The following is a 15,350-nucleotide window of genomic DNA, read 5'->3' on the forward strand; positions in this document are numbered from 1 at the left end:
CTTTACACTTCAAATAAAAGCATATGAGAAAATGAAAGAATGTTATTGACGATAGGCAAACCAGCCCGAGAACCTACTGTGTTGTCATGTATGGTGCCCTGTCCATGGTACTGTAAGCTACTGTACAGTATAAATGGGAGAACTGGAAGAAGCACAGTAGTTAATTTCTTATTGTATCACTGATGCTGGGACAGAGAACTTGATTAGCACTTAACAACCACAGGGATCTTACATGAATAACCACATGGTTTAGAGCTCTGATAATTTACATGCATCTTAACAGCATGAGTCACACTTTTACAGCCACTTACCCTTAATAAAATCTATTTTGCAACAAATTGATAACGTTCTTTTCATATACAGCACCAATAAGCTAAACAACACAGGGCCATAGGTTATATCAGAGACAGTTACAGTAAATCGCCTGTCACAGGTGAGCCGGTAAAGTAATCATACTGAATCTTCCTATGGTATCTCACCAGTGTGAAGGGGGTGTTGAGGAGGGTGATCATTATATCTGCCACTGCCAGGTTGACAATGAATAAACTGGTGGCTGACTGAATTCTCTTGTTCTTTATGACGACGTGACAAACCAGGATGTTCCCAAACAGAGAGATCACAATGATGACAGAATAGGCTACTATCAGCAGAGCTTTCACTGTGGAGCTCTGCGACTCTGCCTCATACTTTGTGTTATTCTCAAAGTCTCCAATGTCGTCGATGTTTAGGTCCCCATTGAAAAGTGATGAGATGTTAGGTAAGCCATAGAAGGCAGAGAATATGTCGGATGAGTTACCCACATCAGTTCTCCTAAAGGGTTTGGAGGCATATGGCAAGGCAAACCACATGTGTCTAGTCATGCTAATTGACTGGGGATAAACCACTGAACTTGTCTAAAGTTGAGATGTTCCACAGGTTGTTCAGAAAAATCGTTGTCAAGTGTCCTTTGGCCGCCGTGTATGCATTGTGTTGTGTTGTGCTGGTCACCTTCCAGCCCGGATATTACTGTACATCCACAATATGCTCTCTAGGCACAAGTTCGTTGCTCCTAAATACAAGCGGATCTACAGTACAGCAGGGTGATCTACAGCGGTAATGCAGATTCCCCACAGTAGCTGCTCATTGCAGGAAGTCACAACGTCTCTCCAGTAACTGGTTAGGAATTGATCAGCATCATCAGCATACACCTGTAGAATAGCATCCTACGGACAGAATGGAGGTCATAGTATCCCCTTCTCCGACTGTAGGCACCAGTGTCATTTCAGAGGCAGATTTGGCTTTCATAGTGTATTATATATAGTAAGCAGAGCAGTGACGTCCCTTTCTGCCATTCGTCAACCAATAGACACTTCTGCATGTAATAGCTGTTTATAACATAATACTTTGTCCATTTCTGAGCAGTGTTTTTCTGTCAGATCTGATTGCAGATTTTTCCACACAACAGTTTTACGAATAGAGTCAAGAATTTAGTTTGTGTGTGTCTGCGTGTGCGTGTGTGTGTGTGTGTGTGTGTGTGTATGTGTATGTGTGTGTGTGTGTGTGTGTGTGTGTGTGTATACACACACACACACACACACACACACACACATTAATAATAATTTTTAATTATTATTATTATTATTATTATTTATTTTTAATATTTCCATCTAAAAAATGGTTAAGGTCGGTGGATTAGTTGAAAAGGCAAATATGTTATAGTGTATGAATCAATCTCAATGTGTAATATTGACCGTATTCCAAAACTTACCAAAAATGATTGCAGTGTAATGCGTTTGCACTACAGCCTACAGTAAGGTGTTATTTAATGAAGCGAGTGTGCATAAAATATATGTATGTTTGATATACACTGTTAGAATGTCCTTTGTTAACACTACATAATGCATGCATAAAATATATTTGTGGCAATTTTTTTTTAATCTAAAATACAGCAGCAGGCAAGTGTTTTAGCTTTCTTAAGAATTACGATGCTGCATTATGTGTATACACCAGTACTGTATCATCTGCCTGTGACGTTACAATCCCACACGATTTGTAACTGCATACGTGTTTGCCCTGTGACAGTGTATGCGTTATAAGGTACAGCTCAGTGACAACAGAACACGCATGATAGGGACAGAACCATCTCTTTCCAGTAACTCCTTCTGCTCATCTGTTTTCTCTGTTTTTGTCAGGGACAGCTATTATGTTCTGCCCTGACTCATCTTCATGGTCGGTTTCATGTTCTGTTGGCTAGAGGCAGTGGATCTATTCATTTCTTGCTTGCAGTTAACCAAAGACAAAAAAGACAATAGATACAATTTATAGTGAATTACCATTATTTCATAAAAAAGAACTTACGCCACTGTGTACAGTATATTCAACGGGACAGTTTCTTACTATGGTGCATATTTGTGATGCACCCCATTATTTGTGATGTACCTTATTTTAACCCCAGCAAGCATTATTCTTTATTGTCACATATCGTGACAATAAGAAATTAGTTATCAGGACTACAGTATGTATCAAGGTTTTGCAGGAACACAGACTCCAATAAGAACTGGTGACTGTGAAGAAAAAAGTATAGTGATATCTGTAGGGTATACTGGATAAAATGTACTGTACAGTAGCTCAAAATACTGTAGGAAGTATATATACATTGGAAGGTACTGTGAATGGGCACGGACCTCTCTTAGGCATTAGCACCCAGACTGTTTTCTGTATCCTGTGTGAAGCTCGTGCATCGGCATTTGGTTTTGGGTGTTTCACCCATCATTGTTTTAATTAACACCATGGCTGAGGGTCACAGCATAACAGAGGGAGCAGTGTGTGAAATATCAAATCTTGCTAGGATCACACAGGGAATGGCGTTATCATTTTCTGATTCTGAGGCGGAATCAATGCTAAGCAAAGATAGCATGCGTCATGAACCTGAATATAAATCTCATGAACATCTATACAGAGAATGGTCTAAATTAAAACAACGTGAATTGGATTATCACTACCACGCAGTTACGTTAAGTGATTATTATAAATAAAAAATGATACCCCGCGGGTTCCGCATTAGAAATTGTCCGACTATTGGACGTCATAATGTTACGTTTTGTAAAAGATGGATAGCAGTTTTGAATAAATGCAGCTATGATCTGATGCTGCTCGTCATTGAAGAGGCGAGCAGAGAGCTGACTGTGACTAGAGAATCCATCAGTACATTCGAGACTGCTTACCGGGCCACTTTAACAGCTGATAAAGATATCAATTGGCTGGATAAGCTTGAAAAACAGCTAGTGGTTTACAAACGTAACCTGATACAATTCAAAAAGATGAAACTCCTTAAAGTAACGACTGATTCTGAATATAATCAGGTGTACAATTGGGTGGGAGGGGGTCGCCGGGAGGACACTAAAAGACAGTACAAAGCTCCGTATAGACAGACCACAGATTCTGACTCTTCACAGGGGCGTGATAACATCAGTGAATCTGATTGCATTCCGGGACGGCCCTTCATCCCTTTAGCCGTACGTACCCGCAACCAGCTGGCCGACAGAGGAGGTTCACGCGGAGAGGGGGGCAAAACAAGAGGACGAAAACCAGGCCGCCCACCGCTTGCCCGCCGCAAGAGACAGTAATTAATCTATCCTCACGAACATTGACTGAGCTTGAACTTAAGGTACTCGGCCGCGGTCTATCTTTTGTACCTAGCACCCACTTTGATGATTTTAAATGGGAGGTGGAGAAATACCGTTTAACCAGACAACTTAGACTACACGAACACTTTAAAGGCAACAAGACACAGCCTGCTGATTTTCCTATCTCTACGGATATACCTGCAGCAGTAAAACGCCTTCAAAGAAAGTCTACGTTTGACCCACCCACCAACAATACTTCTATTAAGACTTTTTCACGTATGTTGAACCATGATGGGGATAATTTGATTGTTTCTAGATCTAACTGCAAGTTTTATAATAATTTAACATCTGGTGAATATCAAGCACTAAAAGATTTGTCCTTATATAGGGATATAACTATACGCCCCGCTGATAAAGGCGGGGCTATAGTTATACAGAACATTGATGCGTATAGAAGTGAAATTGATCGACAATTAGCTAATAGTGTTGTATATAGGCGACTGTCACAGGATCTGACAGAGATCTTTAGTCAGACTCTGGAAAAATGCTTAAAAGAAGCTGTGGATAGGAAGATCATTTCTTCTGAACTCGGCACAGCATTACTGTGCAAGAAGCCCATTGTGCCATTGCTGTATACGTTGCCCAAGATACACAAGGGGTATAGAGACCCCCCTGGCAGACCCATAATATCTGCGAGGGGGTCTCTGTTTCAGCCTATTTCTGTGTACTTGGACTGCTTATTACAGCCATGTGTCATGGGCCATCCTCTGTATATTCAGGATACAACAGCGTTCCTAAAAAAATAACATGAGATTGTGGACATTCCAAGTAATAGTCTCCTATGCAGTATAGATGTCTCTAATCTTTATACTGTTATTCCTAACACTGAGGGCATCAAAGCAGTGAGGGACCTAATTATGTCCAATCCATTATATGGTGGTCCTGATATTGATTTTGTTTTAGAACTATTAGAACTGGTTCTAACGAATAATTATTTTTTCATGATGGTAATTTTTTCCTCCAGACGTCTGGGTGTGCGATGGGGTCCAATGTGGCCCCATCGTACGCCAATGCGTATATGTTTAAAACTGAACAAGATATTTTTTTCAATAGAGTGCAAATAAGTGAGAAGATATTATTCTATGCTAGATACATAGACGATGTGTTTTTGATCTGGACGGGCTCAGAAGAGGCCTTTACAGCGTTCATGTCTGAACACAACATGTCTGACAGCCCCATTAAATTTACACACTCTATTGATTGTAAAGCGATACACTTTTTAGATGTTCTCATTGAATTAAAGGATGGGCAAATCTCCACTAATTTATACAGCAAACAGACAGATCGCAATACTTTGCTTCATGCAGCCAGTTTCCACCCTAAGCCCCTCAAGTATGGATTACCGTATTCACAGTTTCTCCACGCTAAGCGCATATGCAGCAATGATGAGATGGCCATCAACAATATTGACCTGATGATTCAAAAATTCATTACAAGGGTATATGATGAACAATTGTTATCAGTATCCAAAAACAAGGTAATGGCTATTCCGCGGGAGCAACTCTTAATCACTAGGAATAAGAAGGCTAACACTACGTATTTACCTTGGGTTAATCACTACAACGACAAAAGTAATGACATTAGGTCAATAACAAAAAATCTGTGGCCTATAGTGTGCACAGATAAAAATTTAAATCTTCAAGATAAAAGGATAATGCATTGTTATACCAGAGGCAAAAACATTTATGATTGGGTGGTTAGGACTAATATATCCAAAGATGCAACCCCGGAAACACATTTTCTGGCCAGAAAAAACGGGTGCTTTAAGTGTTTAAATTGCACCACCTGTCGTTATATGGTAGCCGGTGATAGTTTCAGACACCCATATAGTGGCAAAAAATATCTCATTAAACATCGGGTAACTTGCACCACCAGGTACATTGTGTATATGATTACATGTCCCTGTGGTTTAAGTTACGTAGGTAAAACGGACAGAACCCTACGGGAACGTATGGCCACCCACAGATTGTCCATTAGAAATGCACTTGAGAAGGGCCATAGTGATCAACCGGTTTCTAGACACTTCGTGAAAGCCGGACATAATTTGTCAACCCTTAGATATATGATCATCGATCATATTCCATCTAGAATTCGGGGTGGCGACAGATCACTTGCTTTATTGCGCTGTGAATCCAGGTGGATACATAGACTGAACACCTTGGCGCCTAAAGGGCTTAACGAGAGCTTAGGGCTACACTGCTTCCTTTAATGTCTGATTGATATCTAATATTCTCTGGATAGTCTATATGTTTTAATTATTTGGATGATGTATGGATGACAATGATCATCTTTAGTCGGAATATATTACGTTTTTTGAACTCAGGTGTTTTTTAATACTTGTTTAATACCCTGTTAGTTCCACCCTAGTGATTCTAGTCAAATTGAGACATCATTTTATGTAAACCTGATTGACTACACACTGCACTGTTATGGGAAGGTAACCTTATGATGTCATTTTCTTGTGTCACAGTGTTTGATTATTGCGGTTGTTATGGCAACGGTGGTTAGGATGATGTCGTCATCAGTGGGCGCCGTCTTCCAGCTTCCGGAGCCAGCCGTCGTCACGTGGTGAGGTGCAGGTCTTTAAATGTACGTTTGTATTTGTCTTTTGTATCCTGATGACGAGGTAATAAATTCCTCGAAACGTTGATTAGCACATACCTGTGTTTGCAGTATATTTTCTGAGTGCCGCCGACGGTAGACTATATATATATATAAAAATAAAGTTTACAAGGGTGGAGCCAATTTCTCATCCTGAGGCCAACTGATGCCTGGTCTGGTTTTCACCAGAAAATCAGGCCCACAAAAAGTGGGTATAACAATTGGGTATAACAAGAAGGGCTCATCCTCATACCACAGGGCGGTGGTTATAGAGGTAATTAAATGGTTAATAAAAGATATAATGCAAAAAAAAACAGTTTAAGAAAAAATAATAATAAACACAAAACATTATTTACAGCTGGGTATACACTATAGAATTACCTGTCACATAATCTGCCAGATCTGGCTGGTTGAAATGAAAATCTGGTAGTGGATGAGAGCATATGGCAAACAACCATTTGCTCCCCAATACTGAAAAATGGACAAAACCTGTTGTTCATACAAATTGGTTAAATCGCAAATTTAACCAATTTGTCTAAAGGACAAGTTTTGTCCATTTTCCAGTGCCTAGTAGCAAATGGTAAATTTTCATTCCAATCAGACAAATTTGGCAGATGATCTCCCAGATAATTGTATAGTGAATGCCCTTAAGCAATATCTTATTTTATACTTACAGTACCTTCTGTCACTGCTGCTCCAGTCAGTGCTGTGGTCTCCTCCCTGCATCATAGCTGGTTCCCAGGAAAGAGGCATCCTTGTTTTGAATCCAGGATGGTCAAAGTGAAACTGCTCTATTTTTATAGAGCATTGATTGGAGCAAGAGTGAACATGTACCCACCGCAGAACAGGTAAGTGCCACAATGTGATATGGGGAGGGGGGATAATGTCATACATTCCCTTCCTCTGTATAGCAGCTCCAGGACCAGTTGGTAGCTGCACAGTCTGCCGATGCCTGGAGCATAAGTAGGTGGACAGGGAGTTATATCTGATCAGCCTCAAGACTTCTGTATCAGCTAGTCAATGGGAGTCTGGGAGGGTGGGCAGGTACATCAGGGAGGCTGCTGATTGCTCTGTCTCTGTGGATGCAGCTGATACATGCTGCTGGTCTCCAGTGAGTTTACCATTCCAGTAGACTTCTGGCAACATTATAAAAAGTATTTGCATTTGCAGTTAATGTTTTGTGTTATCTGGCTCACCCAGGGTCGGTGCAAGGTTTCTCGACACCCTAGGCAAAACTTCAGCCTACCCCCCACCATCTCACTACCCAACACCAATACCCACTTTCCAGCCTCAGGTCAGGAAGTGATCAAGCCCGGCATATGAGTGAAATGCATCTTCAGTCAATCCGGCTGTCTGGGATCACGGACTTGTCACCCTTGCCTCTCTGAGCCTCGAACCCTTCCTTGCCGTCCGGTACCACTACACTCTCCAGTGATTCTTCATCCCAGCGTGACGGGGATCGACATCGTGTTCTGCCCGGTCTCCTACCTTTCATACTGATCACGGGTAGTATTCATTCCTTTATAACCCGCCATTAGCAGATGAACCACAACTGGATTACCAGTATATATGTCTACATTGGAACTGCTATCCCTACCCGTTTGGTATATACCAGCGGTGTTTAATTAACTTTATAAGTTCATTTATATCACAACTACAGTCATCTGCTTCTTACTAACTGGATGCTTTTCCCTGTGGTCAGCAATTATAGCGTATGAACCACAACTACATTATCAGTATCTAAATATTTATGTTGTAACTGTCATTCTCACCCATTTGGTATTTACCAGCAGTGTATAATTAACTTTACTAGTTTTTTTCAGCTTATCAATAACTGAATACTCTTCAGCGTGGTCAGTAACAATTGTATCACAGTAGTTCACTGTATTTGTAGTCTAAAATGACACTTTACTTACTAAGCAACAATGTTGTCTCTCTCCTCTTTTTTTATACATTGATGCACTTAGAATACACTGTGTTGATTCTGTTTAAAACACCACGACTAGGAGAGAATTACTATTGGGGCTGATATTACCCCATATATTGGCTGTTGTTCACTAAGGGCACAGGTAATTGCACCATTTCAATTATTTTCTTTCATGTACAGCCTAATGGGATTACCTACCCATTAACTTCATTATTGCTCCCTATCTTTTCCTTCCTCATTATACTTTGATATTTGCATGATACACTGTGTTATTTCTATGCAAATCATTACCAATAGAGGATTTAACCTGGGTTCAATCATTGCTTTTGGATCTGCCCACTTTGCATCTTTCCATCCTTTTCAGTGCTCTACTATCCTTTCTGGACTCTGACCAGGGATTCAGAGTTACCAACCTCTGTCTAACGCTGGCACCAGATCCACTCATTAATCTTCCTCTGTCATCCTACTGTCACCACCTTCATCTTCATCCTGTGAGTTTGTGAACTCTCATCAGTGATCCCAGAGTGACAAAGATCATTTACCCAGAACTCTACAACCATACCACTCTGGAAACGCCCGAATCCATCTGATCTTGGAAGCTAATCAGTGTTGGGCTGAGCCAGTACTCGGGTGGAAGACTCCTGAGGAAGACCCAGTTTAGTAGAGTACATCCATGATCTATATGCTCAATACCTAACACTGACAGCAGATTCACCTTTCTTATCTGATTTCATTCCACTGTTTATTTAGTACATGTGGTGGCTAAGGTTTTTATGTTCTGACGAGTATATGCTCACAATTGACTGCTTAGGCACAGAGGCGATTTCTGAGAATTAACTAAGTAAAGTCATGTATAGGCCTATGGCTGAGACAAACCCGTGAATATATTGCATCCCCGGGATTAAGGATAATCCTTAACATAATTCAGATGTACCCCAGACAGCCTATATCTGTCAATTAATGTTTATTATTCTTATTATTGTTATTATTACCAATACACCAAACTACTTATATATTATTTTATTGTGATACTAATAAAATTGAATCAATTTTAATATTTTCCTTATTATTTTCTACTATTTCTATAAATTTTTCTAATTACCAAGAGTGCACCCACAAAAGAGTCTTCTTCTCTCCTTCTTTGTCGACATAGTTCAATACTGACTCAGGGTGCACCACCAAAGAAAATATTGAATATAAAACATGATTTTCTTTATTTCTATCATTTCATTTTGGTATTCTAATTAAGTACTTTACTACTTCATTTAACCTGTGCGGTATACCCCCAGTGTGAACTTAAATTTTCATTCCAACCAGCCAAATTTGGCATATGATCTCCCAGATAATTGTATAGTGAATGCCCTTAAGCAATATCTTATTCTATACTTACAGTACCTTCTGTCACTGCTGCTCCAGTCAGTGCTGTGGTCTCCTCCCTGCATCATAGCTGGTTCCCAGGAAAGAGGCATCCTTGTTTTGAATCCAGGATGGTCAAAGTGAAACTGCTCTATTTTTATAGAGCATTGATTGGAGCAAGAGTGAACATGTACCCACCGCAGAACAGGTAAGTGCCACAATGTGATATGGGGAGGGGGGATAATGTCATACATTCCCTTCCTCTGTATAGCAGCTCCAGGACCAGTTGGTAGCTGCACAGTCTGCCGATGCCTGGAGCACAAGTAGGTGGACAGGGAGTTATATCTGATTGGCCTCAAGACTTCTGTATCAGCTAGTCAATGGGAGTCTGGGAGGGTGGGCAAGAACATCAGGGAGGCTGCTGATTGCTCTGTCTCTGTGGATGCAGCTGATACATGCTGCTGGTCTCCAGTGAGTTTACCATTCCAGCAGACTTCTGGCAACATTATAAAAAGTATTTGCATTTGCAGTTAATGTTTTGTGTTATCTGGCTCACCCAGGGTCGGTGCAAGGTTTCTCGACACCCTAGGCAAAACTTCAGCCTACCCTCCACCATCCCACTACCCAACACCAATACACACTTTCCAGCCTCAGGTGAAAGTGTTGAGTAGTATCTTAGCAGTTCAACAGCAGACTTTTGCAATAAGTTTACTCAGTTCTGCCCCCCCAAATCTTGGTGTCTAGGTAGCAGCCTAAAGATGTCTAATGGTAGAGCTGGCCCTGGTCTCACCTCTGGGAGTTTTGGTCTGCTCTGCATCACCAACGTTGCAACAAAAACTGATTAACACTCAACGAGATCGTAGAAATCAAATACAGGTTGAGTATCCCATATCCAAATATTCCGAAATACAGAATATTCCGAAATACGGACTTTTTTGAGTGAGAGTGAGATAGTGAAATCTTTGTTTTCTGATGACTCAATGTACACAAACTTTGTTTAATACACAAAGTTATTAAAATTATTGTATTAAATGACCTTCAGGCTGTGTGTATAAGGTGTATATGAAACATAAATGAATCGTGTGAATGCAGACACACTTTGTTTACTGCACAAAGTTATATAAAATATTGGCAAAAATTACCTTCAGGCTGTGTGTATAAGGTGTATATGTAACATAAATGTATTCTGTGCTTAGATTTAGGTCCCATCACCATAATATCTCATTATGGTATGCAATTATTCCAAAATACGGAAAAATCCAATATCCAAAATACCTCTGGTCCCAAGCATTTTGGATAAGGGAGACTCAACCTGTATGTTATGTTATATGCTAGCTGGAACTACCACTTTTGGACATTTGATCAGCCTTTGGGAGCAAACAGATAATCCTCATTTGCTCTGCAACATTAGCAGATTATTGTTACAATCAGCCAACTAGTGTGCTAGTTAAATTGATGATCGTTTAGTGTATGGCCAGAAGGGTTATGGATCAATCGGTCGACCTGGATAAGGTCAATAGGCAATAGGTTGACCACTATTGGTTGACACAGTGAAAAGGGCGACATGGGACAAGTCGACACATAAAAACGTCAACATGAAGTTTTTTTTATGTTTTTGGTGTAGTTTTGTCCGTAACATGACCAGGAACCCCAATTAGTGCACTTCATCCCCTTGCATGGCTTGCAAGCAAGGTGCTTTGCTCCGCTGCCCCTGCAGTCAGCACAGGTTACTATTCCCAGTCGTAGTCCACATGGATGGTAAAGTATGGAAAAGATAAAAATAAAAAACAAATATATATATATATATATAATGTTCTATCATTGTCCACACTCACATCCACTTGTATTTCATATGTGGGGTGCTCCACTAAGGTAACAATAATATGTTCCACTTATAGAAATCCAAAATGTTCAATTTGACCAGAGAGAGGGCACTCACCAGGGTTTAAAAATTCCAATGTAGTTTTGTTGTGTCATCAATATCATAGAAATGGTTGACATTTCGACCCACACAGGGGTCTTTGTCAAAACAGACACCAGAGACATCATATCACCAGGCAGGCCAGAGTATACTGACACTGCCTCCTAGACTCCCATAAATACCTCACGTCAATTTTACTGATTAATTAGTCAGCAAGCTGAATGCTTGTGTTAGTGAATACTAGTTACGGGGTTTGTAAGCACAGCAATGTGTAAATTCACATATATCATAATCTGATTACTAATATGGAAAGATGGCAGGGCCGGTTCTAGACCTTGTTGTGCCCAGGGCAAAAGTTTCCTTTGGTGCCCCCCCTCCCCGACAGCGAAACAGGATTAGTGCATGCCGCAGGTGCGCATAAAAAAGAGGGCGTGGCTTCATAGGAAAGGGGCGTGGTCAGTTTTGCCCCCTGTAGAGTTGTGCACCCTGTAGAGCTGTGCCCACAGTAGCTGTTGTGCCCCCTGCAGCTGTTCCCCCAGTAGCTGTTATGCCCCCTGCAGCTGTGCCCCCCAGTAGTTGTTTCCCCTGCAGCTGTTGTGCCCCCTGCAGCTGTGCTCCCAGTAGCTGTTATGCCCCCAGTAGTTGTGCCCCCTGCAGCTGTGCCCAATTTAGTTGTGGCCCCAGTAGTTGTGCCCCCCTTAGTGTGCCCACCTGTAGCTGTGCCCCTAGTAAAAAATAAAAAATACTTACCAGCCCCATTCCTGCTTCCCGACCACTACACTCCGTCTCCGTCGCCAGCGCCGCTCCTCTGATCTATGGGAGAGATGTCATGACGTCTCTCCCGTAGCGCCGCACAGAAAGGTCCTCTCCGCGAAGGGAAACTAGATGCTACCCTCACTGCACGTCTAGATTCCCTTCGCAGAGAGGACCTTGTCATAACCACCGCCACCGCCATCCTTGTTAGTAGCGGCTCTTGGCATGGCTGCGGCGCCCCCGGGACAGCGGCGCCCTGGGCAAAAGTCCTGCTTGCCCGTGGCAAGAGCCGCTACTGAAAGATGGAATAGTAGTACCTCAATTCTCTCCTCTTCAGTTACCTGCAACAAAAAAAGTGTTGTAACTTTTGAACCATGCTATTTCAAATTTGTTTGCAGCAATAAACTTTTCAGCAAATTCTGATGTTGTTTGACATGTTACATAATCCCCTTTCCATTTGAAAAAACTGACAGATTCAAGATGGCCGATTTCAAGATGGCGCCCATGTTCGGTACATACCCTGAAAGATAGCCCACCTCACCCATAGCTTACTAGAGTATTCAGTTTTCCCATTTCCTGCACAGTTTTTGAAACAAAAGGGTGCACTGCGACTATTGAATGACACTGTACAGTATATCATCCGATGCCGACGGCACTCATAGCATGATAAAAAAAAAACACAGAAACCCGCTGTTTGCAGTCAACATTTCAATTTTATTTTCAAAACATTTTCATCAGGACAAACAGACATGTGCAAGCAAACTTACCTAATACCCTCGGTCTGTCCATGGTGCCGCCCAACTGACACATCCCAACCAGCCCACAAAATGACGTCATCTCGGGGTGGCTGGCAGCGGTGTCATGGCTGCAGCACCTAAAACACATCGTACATAGAATAAAACAAAGAACCAACAAATATTAAAATCCAGAGTGCAGTGATCATGATGCAACACAGCGAGCACAATGCGGCATGAGATATATTCACATACAAACAATTCATATGTCCCAACCCTACAGTTCTTTATGTTATAGAAAAGGGAATAAAGAACCCTTAGGGAGATTGTCATGCACGGGCACAATTCAAATGTGATAGCGTACTTTAAGACACACAGAGTAATTTACTTATATAAACAGAGACACACAAGGGGGTAAATTCAGAGTTGATCGCAGCAGCAAATTTGTTATCACTTGGGTAAAACCATATGCACTGCAGGAAGGGGGGGGGGGATAGATATAACATTTGCAGACAGAGTTAAATTTGGGTGGGTTATATTATTTCTGTGCAGGGTAAATACTGTCTGCTTTATTTTTACACTGCAATTTAGATTTCAGTTTGAACACACCCCACCCAAATCTAACTCTCTCTGCACATGGTATTTTTGCCCCACCTGGAGTGCACACGGTTTTTCCCAACTGCTAACAAATTTGCTGCTGCGATCAACTCTGAATTAGGCCCCCAGTGTGCATTCTGTATTATTTAAAAAAAAAACACACACACACTCTCCGCTCAGCCCACCGGAGCCGCAGGCATCCGAAAAGGGAGTGTGGCATAATTTAAAGGGGCGTGGCCTCACAGATCTCTTCCCCTTCGCTCCGGGGGCGCGTCCAGCTTCCCTGAAGATGCTGGCTGCCCACGGAGACTGGGCAGCATGCAGTGCTGGCTCTTCTGCAGTGACAGGAGCCGAGTGCTGCAGGAGATTATCACACTGAAGCACTCGACTCCTGTCACTGCAGAAGAGCTGGCACTTTGGTGTCACCGCTTCTGAGGGTGACACCCGGGTATGGGCCACATCCCCCGCACCTGCCTCCTGACACCAATGTATATAAATACATGCTGCTAACTGGATACACATAAATAACAGTAGCGATTATACAACAAGGACACATGTTACAATTTCTATACTGTTAAACAAAAGAAACAATTTATAGAAAGCAAGCAAGGCCAAGTTTCTCATTTAGACCCCTACGGGATGAAGTGTCAATGAGTAAAATCCATCTTGACTTTGCTTTTAATAATAACAAACCCTGATCACCTCCTTGTTTAAGTGGGAGAATGTGATCAATTACCCGGTATCGCAGAGTGGCTAAAGAATGATGGGCACTTCTACAAAGTAATGAGCAACTGGTTGGTCGCAGTGACCAGAATGCATGGCTGCCCGAATAGTTGACCTATGTGCCGCCATATGTTCTTTAAAGGCACACGTTGTTTTTCCCACATAATGTAGCCCGCACGGGCAACTCAGTAGGTATACAACATTTTAAATCTTCTACCTGTGTATGGGTGAAAGAAGCTGTCATCTGCAATCATATAGCTGCAGATTATTCAGCCCAAACACTTTTAGCAACCTGTACGTTGTGAGTTAAGAAATTAAGTATTATTAGTCTTACTAGATACTGGATATTGGTTTTGACCACGAAATCCCTTATGTTTTTCTCATGCTTATATGCTGGCATAATTCTAGTTTTGGACAGTTTATTCAGATGGTTGTCCAATTGTAGTACTGGCCAAAACCTTTTGTTAATAAAATCAATCTTAGAACTGTAGCAATTATATTTGTTTACCCAAATCATACTGTCTTCACATTTTTTAATGGAGGGGCTTAATGTATCTGACCATGGGATCCTAAGCACCCTATCCTTATTTTTTTCCAAATAACCCTAGTGAATATCCCCGCTGTTTGAATTTGTTCATCATTCCGGCTAGTGCAGACACACTGATAATACGCCTTGCCCTAAGCATTTGAGCATAGGGTAACACCTTTCTCAATGGCAATGGGCACTGAAAGCCAACAGGATATTTTTTCTGTCTATGGCTTTTGTGTAGAGATCAGTTCTTATTTTGCTGCCCTCTATCTCTATGCACACATTCAAAAAGTTGACACAAAAAGGTTCAATATTGTAGATGAATTTCACCTGTAATTTTGACTCATTGTGTAGATAAATTTAGGACTCCAAGGAGTCACGTGACCTTGTCCAAAACAATAGAAGATCATCAATGTAATATAAATATAACAGGATGTTTGAAGCAAGTGATGCAGATACACAGGACTCTCCTTCAGGCCATCCCCCTTTAGGGGTATGCACCAGGGCTCAACTGGCAGACCCAGAGCCGGCCCTAGCCAATATG

At 41.5% G+C, this 15,350-nt stretch overlaps 1 protein-coding gene, 1 long non-coding RNA gene and 1 pseudogene across 3 annotated transcripts in view; 2 read left to right on the forward strand and 1 right to left on the reverse strand.

The window, feature by feature from the left end:
- The window catches only part of LOC134948821 (G-protein coupled receptor 83-like), a 186,629-nt gene that overhangs the window by 91,108 nt on the left and 80,171 nt on the right, over positions 1–15,350 (reverse strand). The window contains exon 1 of one of the 2 annotated variants that reach the window (XM_063937066.1): positions 480–1,488. The exons of the other annotated variant lie outside the window; for it this stretch is intronic. Within the exon in view, the coding sequence (XP_063793136.1) occupies positions 480–860 (381 nt within the window). The 5' untranslated portion in view covers positions 861–1,488. Of the gene's footprint in view, positions 1–479; positions 1,489–15,350 lie in introns of those variants that run through there. 2 annotated transcript variants of the gene reach the window in all.
- Positions 3,374–15,350, forward strand: part of LOC134948820 (uncharacterized) — a 70,308-nt gene continuing 58,331 nt past the window's right edge. The window contains exons 1-4 of the long non-coding RNA XR_010183035.1: positions 3,374–3,881; positions 6,136–6,254; positions 6,943–7,114; positions 9,586–9,757. This is a non-coding gene — a long non-coding RNA (uncharacterized LOC134948820). The remainder of the gene's footprint in view (positions 3,882–6,135; positions 6,255–6,942; positions 7,115–9,585; positions 9,758–15,350) is intronic.
- On the forward strand, positions 8,742–8,860 carry LOC134950121 (5S ribosomal RNA; annotated as a pseudogene).

Source organism: Pseudophryne corroboree, chromosome 8 (genome assembly GCF_028390025.1).
Source record: "Pseudophryne corroboree isolate aPseCor3 chromosome 8, aPseCor3.hap2, whole genome shotgun sequence".
In the NCBI taxonomy this organism is placed as follows: domain Eukaryota; kingdom Metazoa; phylum Chordata; class Amphibia; order Anura; family Myobatrachidae; genus Pseudophryne; species Pseudophryne corroboree.